The 17,708-nt window shown below is 36.3% G+C and overlaps 1 protein-coding gene and 1 pseudogene across 1 annotated transcript in view; both read left to right on the top strand.

The window, feature by feature from the left end:
* Positions 1-17,708, top strand: part of GRAMD1C (GRAM domain containing 1C) — an 81,603-nt gene that overhangs the window by 51,915 nt on the left and 11,980 nt on the right. The window contains exons 7-12 of the mRNA XM_033855819.2: positions 553-685; positions 3,973-4,132; positions 10,474-10,611; positions 14,783-14,901; positions 16,341-16,483; positions 17,252-17,355. Of these exons, the coding sequence (XP_033711710.1) occupies positions 553-685; positions 3,973-4,132; positions 10,474-10,611; positions 14,783-14,901; positions 16,341-16,483; positions 17,252-17,355 (797 nt within the window). The remainder of the gene's footprint in view (positions 1-552; positions 686-3,972; positions 4,133-10,473; positions 10,612-14,782; positions 14,902-16,340; positions 16,484-17,251; positions 17,356-17,708) is intronic.
* LOC117312305 (U6 spliceosomal RNA) lies at positions 10,092-10,192 on the top strand (annotated as a pseudogene).

Raw genomic sequence — 17,708 nt, 5'->3', positions numbered from 1 at the left:
GCTTTTCCTTTAACCTTAGGAATTCCTGTTCTCAGGAATGAGAAGAACAAGAAGGGAGGCATGGTTTGATGGATGGGCTCTGTGCTCAGACATCAGGAGCTTCCCCTTCCTGGAGTGATGTGCCATCTCAGCTGGTACTGAATCTGAAGGAAGGAGACGAGATCTAGAACTGCCTTCCGGTGTTGCCTGGCATCCAACTCAAACACCTACCCTGCACCTTTCGAAGCTTCTTCATTGTCCGCAACTGCAATTTAAATAAGCAACGTTCATTTTATTAGTTGCTGTTATGACCACTTGTACTTGATTAATTTCTTAATGGTTTCTGAAGTTTATAAAATCTTATATGAGCATATTTTATTTTCAGCAGTGAAGTCAATTTGCGTGTGATTTAAGAAGATAGCTTTGTTATAAGTAGAAGCTTATTTGTTACATTACAAAAAAAAATTTGTTGTCCAAATGCTTTATAATAGAAAAGGACCTCAGTGAGGAGACTGAATCAGCTGTTTGTGCGGAAGTGACCTTGTTTATGTTTCTATGATGTGTTTCTTACAGAAGTCCAAGAAGAAGCAGCTTGGATGACTGTGGGGAGAGAGATGAGAAATTATCCAAGCCGATCAGTTTTACCCGTGAATCAATTAGTCGGGTTTCAGAAACAGAGTCAATTGATGTAAATCCACAAAAAGGGGTTAGTATATGATATCCCTTTTAAAATCTGTCTGATACTGCCATGTGTTCATCACAATGGAAGAGAAAAGAAAAATACAATATACAAAATGTTTAAAAACTTAAGATGTCAGGCTGCTCTTGTATTTTAGGCCAAGAGTTTTAAGCCTGTAAGTTGCAGAGGTTGTTTGGGAATAATATGTGGTTCTGTTCAGAGCTGGATATGGTGCAGAGTTACCAGGCAGCTCCCTGAGCATCAGTCTGTAAGGGGGATAGACATCATTAAAAATATAATAAGGTGGAGAAATTCATAGTTAGCAGAATTTTTCCCGTAGTAGGTAGTGTGCGTAGTGGAAAGAATCTGTTTTGAAGGGAAGAGGAGAACTCTGAGCACCATGCTTGAATAACAATAGATGCTTGTTAAGCTGATTACTAAAGCAGGCACATCCAGTTAATTACTGGGCTTCATAGTTAGTTAGTTTCTTTCTTTATTTTTTCAAGTATCATTATAAGCCCTTCAATTTTTTTTAATTTCAGTGAGTTTCTGTCACTTGAAGTCATTATTATTACTACTTTTTTTTTTTTTTTTTTGGTACGTGGGCCCCTCATTGTTGTGGCCTCTCCCGTTGCGGAGCACAGGCTCCGGACGGACGTGCAGGCTCAGTGGCCATGGCTCACGGGCCCAGCCGCTCCGCGGCATGTGGGATCTTCCCGGACCGGGGCACGAACCCGCGTCCCCTGCATCGGCAGGCGGACTCTCAACCACTGCACCACCAGGGAAGCCCTGTTACTACTTTTTTATACTCAGTTTGTCCCCTCTGCCAATGGGAGCCCCTTCAGGTTGGCTCCTTTGTCCTTTTGAAATAATCAATAATCTTTGATGACTTCCTTTCTTTCTGGTACAATAATGTGTCCTAGGCACATTTTGTTTGTATACTTTCTGTCCCAGACTTAGTATCAGCCATTTTTTCTAATGAGCCATAGTTTTAATGAAGAATGGCACTTAGGCCACATTCTGAGTGCTAAGAGTACACAACTTTTGTTCTTCTGATTGGGGATGCAAGTTTGGGGCCAATGCTGAATTTCTTGTTTTAGATCAGAGCATTGGCTTCAAATCCTACCTCTGCCACTTGCTAACTGTATGACCTTAAATAAATTAACTTAATTCCTTAACCTTTCTATGCTTTTGTTTTCTCAACTATAAGATGAGGACACTTACCCCACAGCGTTTTTTAATAAGGACTAAATGAATTAATATATATGAAAATGCATTGAACAATCCCTATCACATATTAAGTATTCAATAACCATAAGCTATTATGATTGAAGGTGAATCTGTGTGTGGCCAGCAGTGGACTTTTTCTCCCTTCTCTCGAGCTCCCAGCATCTGCTGTGAATAAATGTTGGGGAAACGTTGAAACAGAATATATTTATGTAAAAGGCCACCAAGTTATAAACTTGTCTCAGGCAATTATCACGCACCTATCTCAGTCTGATTTTGTGTTGTGGATTTCACGTAAAACTTATTCATCAAGAGACCCTTAGGAACTTACTGCTGGTGTAAGGGAGGTGATTCTGAATGCTAATCCCCTTGTACATTCTCACTGAGAAGACCAAACCACTCAATTTTAGGGTGATAACAGGACAGGGGATCTCTTACAGTCCCCTCCTCCTTTTACAAAAGTCTGACTTTGAGGACTGGGTTCTCAGACAATGTCTTCTGTACCTGCTCTTGGGACAGTTAACCTATTGGTCCTTGCTTCTAGTTTTGTCCCTAAAGGAAGTCATATGTTCTCTAAGGAAAGGGAATGGAATGTAGAGGAATAATTTAATGTTTTAAGATTGATTATATATTCATTGATGTTTAGTATAGATGTTTTCAGGTTATGGAATACAAGTAATTTAGAAGTTTGGTCCTTTTTTTCCTTTTGCACTCAAGAGCAGTAAAGTGAGATTCTCAGATATCATGAATATCATATGTCACTTAATTTGTTTCATTTTTACTTCCAACAAAGTTGGAAATAACAAAAAGTTAGAAATAACATTTTTTCCAAGAATAAAATAGGTTTTTCTTAAGTTATAAACTTAATACTCTTTGTAAAAAATCAGGAAATATAGAAAAATATACAAAGAAATAAAAATTGTCCAGATGCGAACCATTCAAAGATAGGGACTGTTACTTTTCCTATAAGTATCTGTCCATGTTCTTTATAATAGGAACTTTATCTTAATTAGAAACAACAGGAGTGATATGTGTGGAAAGTTACTCTACTTAGCATCTAAAGAGACCCTGGGTCAGCTAATAAACCTGTTGCTTCGTAGTGTGGAACTCCGAAATAAATCAAGTCTTGATTTTAACAATACTCTCTGATTGAAAAAATCAATCCTCGACTAGGATAGTATAATCCTATAATAAATTGAGTCCTGGGGCCCGGTTGTTATTCTGCTTTCTGAGCGGCCAATGGAAACTGGTCTCCTCCCTGGAGCTGCTTCTGTTGTTAAGTGCTGCTCAAGGATCTCATGGGGCAGGAAGTTATAGATACACTTTTGCTGTCTTTCATCTGCTTATCCACAGACAATGCAAGAAAGTACATTGCTGTGTAGTTTATATTTATCACACTGTTCTATTAAGCCTAATTATAATACTGTTCTACTTGAATACTACTAACATAGCAGTAGCATTCATACTTTAATGCCTAATATTAAATTTATTATAGAAATGACATATCTTTATTAAGCCATTCCCAGAAAGTATGGATAGCGGTATATATTGAATATATTTTAATGCCCAATTCCTTAGTCCTTTAACAGCAAAGCCAACTCTGTTCTTATGGGTTTGCTGTGAAATTAATTTTCCCTTTTAATCTTTTCTCCTTCACTGTACTCTTATGTGACTTTTATCTCTCTTTTTTCTTTCCCTTTCCCCTTTAGTTACTGGTCTTAAGAGATGGGTGAGTTCTCTTCCTTGAGGTGATGGGGCAGGTATTGTCTGGGGAAACTAACTGGGTTTGACTCCTTTCCTTTTCACACCCCAAAGAACTGACTGTTCTATTATTTTTGTCCTTTGTCCCCTTTCTCTTCGACCTAAGTGATTCACATGTTGTTAATTGTCTGTGAGTTCTTTTTTTGTGATGTTCTTCATAAATTTATTGTTCATTAATGTATAAGAAGATGACTTTAGGATAGTCTGTGTTATCTACCAATATTTTTTGGACTGAATTGGAAATGTGATACAAACATAACAATTTTTTCAAAAAGCAATATTTCAAAGTGTCTTTATTATTAAAGATCTCATTGTTTGCTTTTTAGGGGTTAGGGAAAGAGGAACCCCAAAGTGAGAAACAGATCAAAAGTCCTTCACTAACTTCAGAAAAGAGGTTAAGTAGACTGTCATCAAAATCACTGGACTTGAATAAAAATGAATATCTTTCTTTGGACAAAAGCAGTACTTCAGATTCTGTTGATGAAGGTAAAGAATTTCTTATAAATTTTAGTAAAATTTCAGTTACGTCTTTTAATGTTTACTTTTATATTAGATGTGTGCAAATTGAGCATTTGTTTTTTGCAGTAGATACAGTCTCACTCTATAATGAACCAAAAAAGGATGGAAGTTAATAAGAAATAGAAGAAAGGGGCTGCTAAATCTAACCTCTATCCACTTTTCAGAAGCCTGGAATTTGAAAATCTTCATCACGTTTAGCTTTTAATGTCCCAAGCCTTAAGATGGGGGAGATGAAGCAGTAGCAAGGGAAAAGCGATTTTTTTCTTTTTATCCATGACTCATTTGTAACTGGATGTTGTGCTTCTAATCTCCCTCACTTGTTTTTCTCCTCCTCCAACCTCCTTCCCCTCTGGCAACCACTTGTTTGTTCTCTGTATCTATGACTCTGTTTCTGTTATGTTTGTTCATTGTTTTGTTGTTTTAGATTCCACATATAAGTGAAAGCGTACAGTATGTGTCTTTGTCTGACTTATTTCACTAAGCATAATACGCTCTAGGTCCATCTATGTCAAAAACGGCAAGATTTCGTTCTTTTTTTATGGTTGAGTAATATTCCATTGTGTGTGTGTGTGGGTGTGTGTGTGGGTGTGTGTATATATATATATATATGTGTGTGTACACACACACACACACCCACACACACACCCACACACACCACACCTTCTTTATCCATTTATCCATTTACCTTCTTTATCCATTTATCTGTTGATGGGCACTTAGGTTGCTTCCATATCTTGGCTACTGTAAATAATGCTACAGTGAACATAGTGGGGTGCATATATCTTATTGAATTAGTGTGTTCGTTTTCTTCAGATAAATACCCAGGAGTGGAATTGCTGGATTGTATGGTAGTTCTATTTTTAATTTTTTGAGGAACCTACATACTATTTTCCATAGTAACTGCACCAGTTTACATTCCCACCAACAGTGCACAAGGGTTCCCTTTTCTCCACATCCTCCCCAGTACTTGTCATTTGCTGTCTTTTTGATGACAGCCATTCTGACAGGTGTGGGGTGGTACCTCATTGTAGTTTTGGTTTGCATTTCCCTGATGATTAGTGATGTTGAGCATCTTTTCATGTGCCAGTTGGCCATCTGTATGTCTTCTTTGGAAAAATGTCTATTCAGGTCCTCTACTCATTTCATTTTTTAATCAGGTGGTTTTCAGTTGTTGAGTTGTATGAGTTCTTCGTATATTTTGGATATTAACCCCTTATCAGATATATCGTTTGCAAATGTCATCTCCCATTCTAGTCAGCCTTTTCATTTAGATTATAGTTTCTTTCACTGTGCAAAAGCTTTTTAGTTTGATCTAGTCCCATTTATTTATTTTTGCTTTTATTTATCTTGCCAGAGGTGATATACACAAAAAAATACTGCTAAGAAAGCTGTCAAAGAATATACTGCTTATGTTTTCTTCTAGAAGTTTTATGGTTTCAGGTCTTACATTCGAGTCTTTAATACCATTTGAGTTTAAAAAAATCATAATAAAAATCTTCATGGTGTAACACTATAATTTTACTACTTTCCTTAACCACAAAAAAAAAAGAGAAAGAGAGAGAGATTCAAAAGTAGAGAATATAATAAAAATAAAAAGCAGTTGCTTAAGGGAAACTTTATAGCAAATCATATTCTCTTTACTTTCTCTTAAGTTAGAACCAGTAACCTAGGGCTTGTCATGCTTATCAAATGGGCATTTCAAGGAATTTTTTTCTTTTTAGCTGTAAGATTATTGACACTGAAGTCAGTGAAGTGAGGAGACAATGGGAAAGTTCTAGGGTAGTGACTACTTTCAAGAACGGAGTAATGCCAGTGGAGTTTTGCTATACCTGCTTTTGTACCAGCATGTTATATTAATATTCCTGCCAGAATATTGGTGATGGGGATGTTGTAGTGGTTTGGATCTGTCTGGCATGATTGTATTTGCTAGTCCACTTACTGTTCGGCTTAGACCTGGTTTGGGAGCCCCTGAAGGCTGTTTACTAAATCCATGAAGACTAAAACTAGATCCAAGGCAAATCGAAATCAAATCCAAATCACGTCCAAATCTAAGATCAAATCCAAATCCAAAACAAAACCAAGACCAAATCCTTGAAAACCAAATCCAAATCAGATTCAACCTTGGTTTGGAAACACTGAAGCATCTCTGATGAAAACTAAACCCACGCTCTTAAAAATGTAAATAAAAATAAACAAGTCCCTAAAATATCATAGAATGCATTAAGAAGACAGTTGATGTGTTCTTTTGAAAAGATAGTTGACAGGAAGTTTTTTTTATTAAAGGGTCAAGCACCAGGAATGACTAGACTCTCTTGGTGTCTTTACCATTCATGCTTGGGTACGCAGCCCTGTGAATTAGTTATCCCCTGCCTGCTTGAACCTCTAACTGTAGGAAGATCTACTCTGGCACCCAGTGGCCAGACACGTAAGTGACAGCAAAACGGGGTTTTTTTTTCCCACCCTTCTTTCTCACCTGCTCTTTTATAAGAATGGTCCTTTAAAAAAAAAGCCTTACTTTCTTTATTGAGTTCCTATAAAATTAACATTAATGATTAAAGGGTAACATTAAAACTCACATAAGCTGTGTCTTTATCTAGAAATAAACAAAGAATAATAGTGTTGTAGTTTCTGTATTGCATGTGAGCCCTAATCACCCATTTTTAGAAAATGGAAGATAAAAAAAATTGTGTGTCCTTAGTTACTCAGTTAAACTCCAAATTACCTAATTTTCTTGCATACCTACCTAATACATTTTTCACACATCCTCAAAATACTATCAACATCTGGTTTAAGTTTTATTCATGTCCAGGTCCTTTTCATACTTATGTCTCAATTTTCCCACGATTTCCACTGGCCACTTTCAAACTTATATGCTTGAAATAGTATTTCTTCTTTATTGGAAATAGTAACCTGCTACTAAATTAAGCGGTGTTCCTTTCCCCATTTAAAATGCCACCTGCTAGCTTAATAAATTTCCAGCAATATTATTGGTGATGTTATTTAGGTAGGAAGCTTTAAAGTACCATGAATTTAATAAATAAATAATCCCAGGGACTTCCTTGGTGGTCCAGCGGTTAAGACTCCACGCTCACAATGCCGGGGTCCGGGTTCGATCCCTGGTCAGGGAACTTGATCCCGCATGCATGCCGCAACTAAAGATCGTGCACGTCGCAACAAAGATTCCACATGCCGCAACTAAGACCCGGCACAGCCAAATAAATAAATATTAAAAAAAATAATCCCAGGTGGAAATAGTTTATTTCATATCCTTACTTCCTCAAACACATTTACATACAAAAAGTATTATTGTTAATTTCCAGCAGCAACACCACAGATTATGTTTTATCAGTCATGATATAGAACATTTTATCGAATAATGGAGTTTAAATGAAATATGAAGATATTGTGTTGAAATATTTATATAAGTGTAATTTATGTCCTGCTTAAATGTGAACAGGAAACTTACTTTTGGAAAATTATAGTTCCAGGACTCCTTAGAGAAATGGCTGCTTCTAGGGCCCAGTTGGGGAATATACAAAATGAATCTGGAACATCTTGTAGTGCCAGAATATAAAGAAGTGCTTGAAAAAGAAAAAAAGAGGCATGTCGAAAGGACATAGGAGTCAACCTGAAAGAGCTTCTAATGGCCAAACAAAAAAAAAGTGAGCAGCAAAATAAATAATAATACTGCATTATAACCTAAAGTATAAAATAATTATTCATAAGTCCATACTGATACCAATGATTGAATAAATATATAAATGGGGGAGCAAGCACGAGTCTTCCTTACAGAGTTCCAAATAATATATGTAGATACTCCCCCTTCCAGGAGGTGGAGCTTAATTCTCCTCCCCTTGAGTATGGGCGGAACTTAGTGACTCATTTCTAACAAATAGAATGTGGAAAGAGGAAAATAATACTTTTGAAGTGGAGAAGCCTGCCAGACACCACCAAGTGATCAAGGTTAACATCACCATAAGTCATGCGGATATGTGTACACCCTGAGTTTGAAGAGAAGGGTACTTCATCTCTGTGGTATTCTTCCCCAAAATCCAAACCCCAGTCTAATCATGAAAAAAACCCACCTCAGATGAACCTAATTGAGGGACATTCTATATAATACCTGACCTGTACTTTTCAGATGTATAAGGGCACTGAAAAACAAGGAAAAAGTGAGGGACTGTCATAGATAGGAGGAGACTAAGAAGATAACAACTAAATTCAACATGGGACTTTGGGTTGGGTTCTTGAACAGAAAGGGACATTACTGGAAAAAATAGGAATAAAGCCTAGTTGAGTTAATTGTACCTCTAAAATTCTTAAAAAATAAAAAGTTTAAAAATATGATTGTAAATTTAAAGTCCTATAAATAAAAGTAGACCCTAAGATTTTTTGCGTTTTCAGTAGTCACTTATTCATTCAAAAAGTTATTTAACACTTACTGTGTGCCAGACATGTAATGTACTTAGGTGTTTGAAATCAACATGATCCCTGTCCACATAGAACTTAGAGTCTAGTGCAGGAGAGAGACAATACACAAGTCACTAAGCCAATAAAAATATAATTACAAGTTGGGATAAGTTCTGTGAAGGTGACGAGCAGGATTAATAGAATCACGTGTACTTGTTCGTTTCTTTGTGAATACATGAATTATTTTTACAATGAACATGTATTACTTCTATGTCAGAAAAAGCTATTTCTCAAGCCTAATTAGGAAGTTGCCTCACAGAACCTTAGTTAATTGCCTAGTTTCAGTGATTCATTTCTATGCCCACGTAGCCATTACTTGAAATTGCAGTGAATAGCTTTTGCCTACACATAGTATTGTTGCAGGGAGAAGGTAAATCAGTATCTACCCGATGTCCCTAAGTTCTTTGCACCTGTAGCAAAATAGGGAGACACAAACCATTTCATGAGGGAGAAAAACCAACAGCTGGGGTGAAGGCAGAGCTAGAAGAGTTTTTCTGATGCTTAAACCACTATCTTTTACTTTAAGTGACTGCTTCTCATGGCTTAACATGGACAGATGCTTGACACAGATAATTCTTAGAGCTTGATTTGTGAACTGTGGGGAGCTTTTGTCACAGTTGTCATTCTGTACTGACAGGCATAATCCTTGAAATAATAAATAATCCCAGCCCTGAAATCATTAAAATTTCACATTGGATTGCTTTATTCTACCAGGCTCCTATTCCTAGATGTCCCTTTTTTTTTTCATTTCCTTTTAATTCTTCTAAGTTAAACTCCTTGAACTATAAAATAGAGGTTTAGTTTGTGTGCTCTGGAGCTACGGTGAATTCAAATTCCCATTCAGTCACTCACTAGCCACAGAGCTTCGGCGAGTTTCAGCAATTCTCTCAGTGTCTCAGTTTTCTCCTCTGTACGATGGAGATGAAGATGTTAATACCTCTTATCTCACAGGATTGCTGTGAGGATAAGACGAGTGAATATTTGTAACGTGCTTAGCACAATACCTGCCATATGCTAAGCACCATAGATTCCTGGGCTCTTTTATGCAGTGTTTCCAGGGAACATGAGGAGAGGTGAGCAGATGTTTCTTCTTCATTTGCTACCAGGAGTTTTCAACATAATTATCGCTGTCAAATTCTTAGAAAAATGTAATATTCCATTGGGCTTTATTTAGCTTTGAAGAATACTTTTCAGAAGGATTTCTTTTAATGTGTGGTATTGAGAGTAGGTAGTGGATACAGTGATACTTGTCTTGGGGGAGTGAGCTTCAAGTCAAATCTGAAACACTGTTCAGGCTAGTAAGTTAGTGAGTGCAGCAGGGAGATATTCGAGTCATTCATGACTTAGTAATTACCGAATGTTTGCGTATTCAGAAATGGGACCTGCTATTCACCGTGGTAGATACCACCCTATGTGTCTCGATACTGCCCTTGTCACTCTTGAAATATTTTTTTGAGTGCTCGCTTTGGCGCACATATACTAAAACTGGAATGATACAGAGAAGATTAGTATGGCCCCTGCACAGGGATGACACACAAATTCATGAAATATTCTTTTGAATGATATATTATGGTAGTTTGATATTCAAGTTAAATATTTCTATGTCTTTTGGGTTTTGACTGAACTATTGATCATGTATAGTTTAATTACTATATACTATTATGTATAGTTATACATAGTACATATGTATATAATACCAATTTAGAGTTTTAATAGTGTCCTGTAATGTGCTGATCATTGTAATCACATTTAAAAACCATTTTGTGCCCAAAACAAAACCTTGAGATTACCTTTCCTTGATTTCTTCACTCTTTGTTCCATGTTTTTTGTTTCCCCAGAAAATATTCCTGAGAAAGATCTTCATGGAAGACTTTATATCAACCGTGTTTTTCATATCAGTGCTGAGAGAATGTTTGAATTGCTGTTCACCAGTTCACGCTTTATGCAGATATTTGCCAGTTCTAGAAATATAATAGGTTGGTCTTGTGTTCTTATCTAATGATAAATTTGGGAGAATTTTATTATCCTTAGAGGCTTGAGCCTATGTAAATTGATTTATGTTGTCAAGGGGAAAATTTAGACAGGCTTCCATTTTATTTTGGTGATGTATAAACTAGTGTTTAGGTGTTTTGGCTAAAATCACACGTAAATAGTATAATTGTCCAATTAGTCAGGTCCTACCTACAATTAAGTTCAGACCCTTTGAGAACTAAAACTCCATTTATTTATTAATGTAGCAGTTTAGTTGGGTTGAACCACCTTTAAAAGGGTTCTACTGTGGAAAAATTGGATTCTAGTAGAGTATAAATTGGTGCAATCACTTTGCTAAAAGGTTTGGCAGTATCTACTAAAGCTGACTCCGCGATTCTACTATTAGGTATATATAACCTTCAGAAATGGGTACATGTGTATTCTGAATGACATGTACTGCAGTGTTCATAGCAGCATTATTTATAATGGCCCCCAAACTCAAAACACAGCCCAAATATCCACCAATAATAGAATGGATAAACAGACTGTGTACGTTCACACAAAAGAATACTGTATAGCAATGAAAAAAAACCCCTGCTACTTATAATAATACGAGTAAATCTTACTGATATTCTGTAGTATTAAGCAAAAGAAGCCAGACACAAAAGAGTACATACTGTGATTTCTTTATATTAAGTTAAAAAACAGGTAAAACTTAATTTATGGGCATAAAATCAGCATACTAGTTAACTGCAGTTGGTAATTGGGTGGGTAAAGACTGGGAGGGGGCTTCTGGGATGCTGGTAAAGTTCTCTGTCTTGATCTGGGTAGTGGTACACGTGTGTGTTTTCTCTGTGCAAATTCATGGAAATTTGAGATTGCAGTGTCTATGGTCTACCTTAATGAAAATACCAAAAAAAAAAAAAAATCCAGTTAGGAAGTTAGTTATAAAAAAGATTTTATTGATTATGTATTAAAGGTTCTATTTTGGTAAACATCTCAAATAAGCTTATAGTCAATTTGAAATTGAATTTATCCTAAATATTTCAAGATATTTTAGAAACTTTGGGAGCATGTGGTTTAGCTTGCTATATAAAATTAGAAATCAGCAGTGGCAGAGATCCATATAAGCTGAGTCATTCGACATAGTCAAAGAGGAAGTTATTCTACAATCGATTTAAATATAGTCTATAATTTAGCCATTTTATTAACGATTAGATGTTATTCCTTTATTTGAAACTTTTATGTAAACATAATTACATATTCATAGATTATATCATTGATATAGGTTCAATTGTAAAGAGTAATTTTTCCTTATTATTTATAGTAGAGTAGCAAAGCAGTTTCTAATTGATAGCTATTGAGTCTTGTGATTATATTAAGAATGTCATGTTTTTAAAAATCATTACTTTTTTCAGTTCTTCCAGTTTTTTTTTTTAACTTATTGATTTTATTTATTTTTGGCTGCATTGGGTCTTCGTTGCTGTGTGTGGGCTTTCTCTAGTTGCGGAGAGCGGGGGCTACTCTTTGTTGCGTTGCGCGGGCCTCTCATTGCGGTGGCTTTTCTTATCGCGGAGCACTGGCTCTAGAGCGCAGGCTCAGTAGTTGTGGTGCACGGGCTTAGTTGCTCCGTGGCATGTGGGATCTTCCCGGACCAGGGCTCGAACCCGTGTACCCTGCATTGGCAGGCGGATTCTTAACCATTGAGCCACCAGGGAAGCCCCAGTTCTTCCAGTTTTAAAAATGTATAATACCTGAGGGATATAAATCTTTTCACTCAGTAGCTTATATTTAACTTATTATATCTGTTTTGAATCTATTTTGTATCTTTTTGCCATTCATGTCTACCTGGAGAACTTGCTATTTCAGAAGAGTAGGATACATAATTTCTCTTAATTTTCTAAGATGATGCCTGTTGATACTGCACCACTATTTTTATGGCTGCAAAGGCCCACAAGAAACTAGCATGTTATTCCACGCTGGTACTAAATGAAGTTTGTTTTTTGAATCATAACTGCATTTGGTGTCTGATATCATATCTAGCTTCAATATGGATGACTGTGTTTGCTATCTGATGCTATAAATGGCTTTGGGGAGCAAAGGCTTCTGGCTAATCACAAGTGTAAATAGTGATAGGCATGTTGCCTTTAGACCTAGAATTAGTCAGAAGGTTTGCCCCAAAAGAGATAATCTGCTTCTGATTGCACGCTATTATGTTATCTTCTGAACTTGTTACCTGGTAATCAAAGTTGTGTTTCTTGAGAATGGATCTCAAAGTCTCCTTTCTAAAAATATCAAGAATTTAATGGGAAAGTTTAGTATGGTCAGTTATTTGTGGATTTAACCTAATTTCAGCATTAAAATGGCTACTGCTGGATCTATTTTTTAATAATGATTTAAAATTATTAAAAATGGTGGTAATTCTTAATAATTTTCAATAAAAATTATCTAAATTGGATTCTTCTAAATCTTTGTTTACTATTGTATGACACTACTTTTGTAATTCAAAGCTCAGTTTTAAGTCTTTTTATTCAACTTTTTAATTTTGAAAAACATGTAAACCTTCAGAAAAGTTGCATGAATAGTATAATAAAACCTATACCCATTACCTAGATTCACCAATCTTTTTTCTTGTGGTAAAATGTACATAACATAAAATTGACCGTTTTAGCCGTTTTTAAGTACAATTCCGTGGCATTAAGTACATTCACATTTTGTTGTGCAGCCATCTCTAGAACTTTTTCATCTTCCCAAACTGAAACTCTGTACCTATTAAACAATAACTGTCCACTTCCCCCTCTCCCCAACTCCTGATGACCACTGTTCTACTCTCTGTCTCTGAAGTAGACGATGTTCTGGCACATTATGTTCAGTAGGCTTGTTGGCAACATTGGTGAAGATACAAGTGGAAGAGACACTTTCATCTTTGTTGATAGTTGCTTTGTTGAATGGTGTGCAGTTTTAATGGCAGAATTCAATGATATCTTTAAATTCTGTTGCTGATTAACAATGGACTATTTGTATAATTTTTCTGAAACAGGCTGACCTATGACTAAAATGATCTTTTGAAAAGTATTTTATAATTAATTTTATATCTCTTTCTTGGACAACTGAATAAATCATTTTTACAGCAAATTCTGTATTGTAGATCCCATGGTTTGTAATGTTGCCTTTTTAATTTGCTTGCACAATTTTTCTAGATACGCAAAAGGCAGCTTCAGGATCCCTTATTAAATCTCTAGGCCTAAGTAAATGAAAGAAGTTGAGCAAAATTGGATATATCATAAAGCCTTGCTTCAATCCTTTGATGATGGGTAGTGGGTTAGATAAATGCTCCTATGTTTTAGGACATTGATGAATAGCAGCCAGATATACTAATTGCCTAAATCCACTGTGCCAACAACATTAGCCAGCTTAGTCAGATCTTTGAATAGAGTTCATGATGCTGTTACCTATATTTTCCTAGTGTTTCGCTTGTTAAAGGACCTTTGTTAATGTGTGGTGCTATGTTCTAAAGATACGTTTCCGTTCAGAGTGTATTTTTACTCACTGTGTTGTTGCTAAGTAAATAAAAGAGAATTTTGACCAAGATCTTGCCATAAATGCAGAGAGATTATTCTATAGCTTTCTTCATATAGAAAAGGTTACATGGTTTATTTATATTCCGTTGCTCCCTCCTTGATTAAAGATCTCAGCAGATAAACCATTAACACTACATGATTTCTCATCGACGTGATTTCCCCACAAGTTGGGATCAGATCATATTGCTGCGTAATTCAAGGTCTTGTCCTCAGTGATGGAAATGTTGAAGTGTTCTATCTCTGTTTAATAAGGCCAGCACCGTTACTTCTCTTTGTACGTACTGGGGACTTTAAAAAGAAGCCTACTGATGAAATGACTTTTAATTTTATCTTCTAGAGAAAGGAAAAAAGTTTTTTAATAGACTACAACTTAGAAGTAAATGGATCAGAGATGGGGCGTATGTCACATACAAGAAGAGTGCCTAACATGTGATTTTACTCTTGTTTAATGTTAAACTAATAACACAGTGATAAGGAAGTTAGGATTGGTCAAAAATAAAAATTGAAATAATCCAAAAACTCCCTCTTTGATTCCATTCCAAGCCATACCCCTCAAATTTCTAGAACTAACTCTTTTTATATTTGCTGTGATTAGATATAGTATCTACCCCTTGGAATGTAGAGCCTGGAGGTGACCAACTGAGAACCATGACCTACACTATAGTCCTTAATAATCCACTAACTGGAAAGTGCACCACGGCCACTGAAAAGCAGGTATGTCTATGCTGCCAGTATTCCAAAAGAATCATGCATGGGGGAAGAGGGAAGATGCCTGTCATAGGTCCTAGTCACCAATTTACAGGACAGTTTCAACAAATAAACGGCAAGGAAAAAAATAGAGGAGAAACTGTGTACAGGTTAAAAGAGATTTAAGAGGTATATCAACCAAATTAACTCAATCCTAATTCAGACAAACCAACTGTAAAAGGGTATTTCTGAGATTTAAGGAATTGTTCATTTTTATGTGCAATAATGGTATTGTAGCTATATTTTAAAGAAGAGAATATTTATCTTTTAAAGGGATATACTGAGGAATTTATAAAGAGATATACTGATGTATTTTTGGATGAAATTATGCTGGTATCTAGGGTGTTGTTTAAAAGTAATCTAGTCAGGCAGAGGATGGGAGTAGAGGGAGGGAATATGGGGAGAGGTACAGATGAAACAGGACTGGGCAGGAGTTAATATTGTTGAAGCTGGTTGATAAGCTTATGAGGGTTTATTGTATAATGTTCATTTCTACTCTTGTATATGTTTGAACTTTTCCATAATAAATGGTTTTTAAAAGGACAGTACTGGAATCTGATTTACTGGATCATGTCAAGGGTTAGAGCCAAATAACTAGATGGCTGCTGTGACATATGAGGAAGAGATTGTAAGATATTTAATGCTCTGTCTACTGTGTGACCAGCATGTCACTGTCATACAGTGGGGTTTATGTTTGGCCAGTTGTTGTTGACATATAGTATAACTGTTCTGCAAAGTTAGAAAATATTTATTAACATCTGAATTAGTTGTGCCATCATAGTTTTTGTCCGTCAGTGTTCAAAAGGACTTAAATATTTTTCTTCCAAAGATTTTCAAACATTTAAGAGAAGTTTTGTATTTTGAATTGGAGGGTCTTTGATAACCTTAGAGGATGGGCAGAATCGGTAAGGTGAAAATGAGAAAGATTTGGCCAGCAACCACTTCTGATGCTGTTTAGGGAAAGCAGTGTTTTGTTTGGTTGTCTCCTTCCTTCACGTTTTTGGTGAAGGGTGGTTTTGTTAAACTTTGATGAATTTTAGAGTGGGGTCCTGGCTTTGTTCAATTGAATTTTGAATTGTTTCCCTACCAGGAACATTTGCAATTCTTTATAAATTACTAACACACACGAGAGATTATGTAGTTCCTTTCTCCTCCTCATGCCTCAAAGAAAGGAAAAAAACAATTATACAGTGAAGTGACAGAGAGGTAGCAAATACTATTTCTGCAGGTCCCGTCTCAATTCATAGATCTCACAGCCAACATGGTGGCCCTTCTGGCTCTGTATATAGGCTTCTCATGTTTTTTGTAATTGGTGAGAAGGAATTCGAGTATATAGGCACTATATTGGCAAGAAATTTGATGTATTAAACATGTACATGCAAAAAAACTTAATCTTATTTTGGCAGAGACTGTATAAAGAAAGTCGGGAAGCACAATTTTACTTGGTAGATTCAGAAGTGCTGGCACACGATGTCCCCTACCATGATTACTTCTATACTCTGAACAGATACTATATCATCCGATCTTCAAAGCAGAAATGCCGGTTGAGGTGAGCTGCTGTAAATGAGTGTTTTAGTCAGGACAGGCTACATTGTGTGCTGGTAAACGTATCAATCCCAAAATCTTAGTAGTAGCCTTACACAACAAAGCTTTATTTCTTGCTTTACGTGTCCACCGGCAATCCGCAGAGGGGCGGGGATCCTTACTCAAGGACCCAGGCTGATGAAGGCTTTGACCTCCCGGGGCTGCACAATCCAGAATACGTGTCATTTCATTTGCCACTGGAAGAGAGAGCTGTAGAGCTGTGCTCGCAGTCCAGTGGCCAGAAATGCTCGCAGGACCCCGTTTAATGGCAAGGGGACTGGGAGACTTGAGGAGCACGTGGTGGGCGGTAAACAGCTCTGTTGCGATGGGAGACCAGAAATGTTGGCGTGTTGAAGATGGTGCTGGGCCATCACACAACTGGCCTAGTCTCAGCTAATGTAGTGACTTGCAGCTAATGTATGACCACTAGAGATTTTTTATACGAGGCATTTAGGAAATTTAAAATTTATTTTGAGCCTTTATTGCTATTTACGTAAAGAAAATTCAGGGTTAGAGAAAGGAAAGAAAGAAAATGCCAAGTTGATGAAATTTTAGCAGCGCCCAGTAATTTTTTAAAGAATTCATTATCAGTGAACAATTTTTTTTTTAATAGTCTTAATGACTTTGAATCCTTTTGGCTTTCCGCTGAATTCATTCCTACATCTAATTGTAATGTTAATAATATAATTAAAATTTGTAAATTAAATATTCTTCTTTCTTCCTTATCTATTAGAGTTTCAACAGATTTGAAATACAGAAAACAACCATGGGCCATTGTCAAATCTTTAATTGAGAAGAATTCCTGGAGTTCCTTGGCGGACTATTTCAAACAGCTTGGTTTGTAAATTTCTTGATTTATCTATTTTTGTAAAAATGGCATTTATTAACAGAATGGATGGATTCTTCGTTTGGATTCATAGCAGGAACTGGTAGGTGATGTTGGAATGACTCCTGCTGAAGTGGTTCCAACTACTCCACTTGGAATTTCAAAACTTCTCATTTTCATTGGTCTACCAAACACTTACATAATGCCTGTGATATGCCAGACGTTGTTCTGTGTGCTTTATAGATATCAACCTGTTTTTTACAACCCTGTGAGATATAAGTACTATTATTTTTTTTTCCATTGAAACACACAGAGGGAGAGGTTAAGTGACTTGTCCAAGATCACACAGTTAGGAGCTGTCACA

This window comes from Tursiops truncatus, chromosome 4, assembly GCF_011762595.2.
Source record: "Tursiops truncatus isolate mTurTru1 chromosome 4, mTurTru1.mat.Y, whole genome shotgun sequence".
In the NCBI taxonomy this organism is placed as follows: domain Eukaryota; kingdom Metazoa; phylum Chordata; class Mammalia; order Artiodactyla; family Delphinidae; genus Tursiops; species Tursiops truncatus.
Note: the sequence above shows the minus strand (reverse complement) of the source record. Positions and strands in the feature narration are given on the sequence as shown.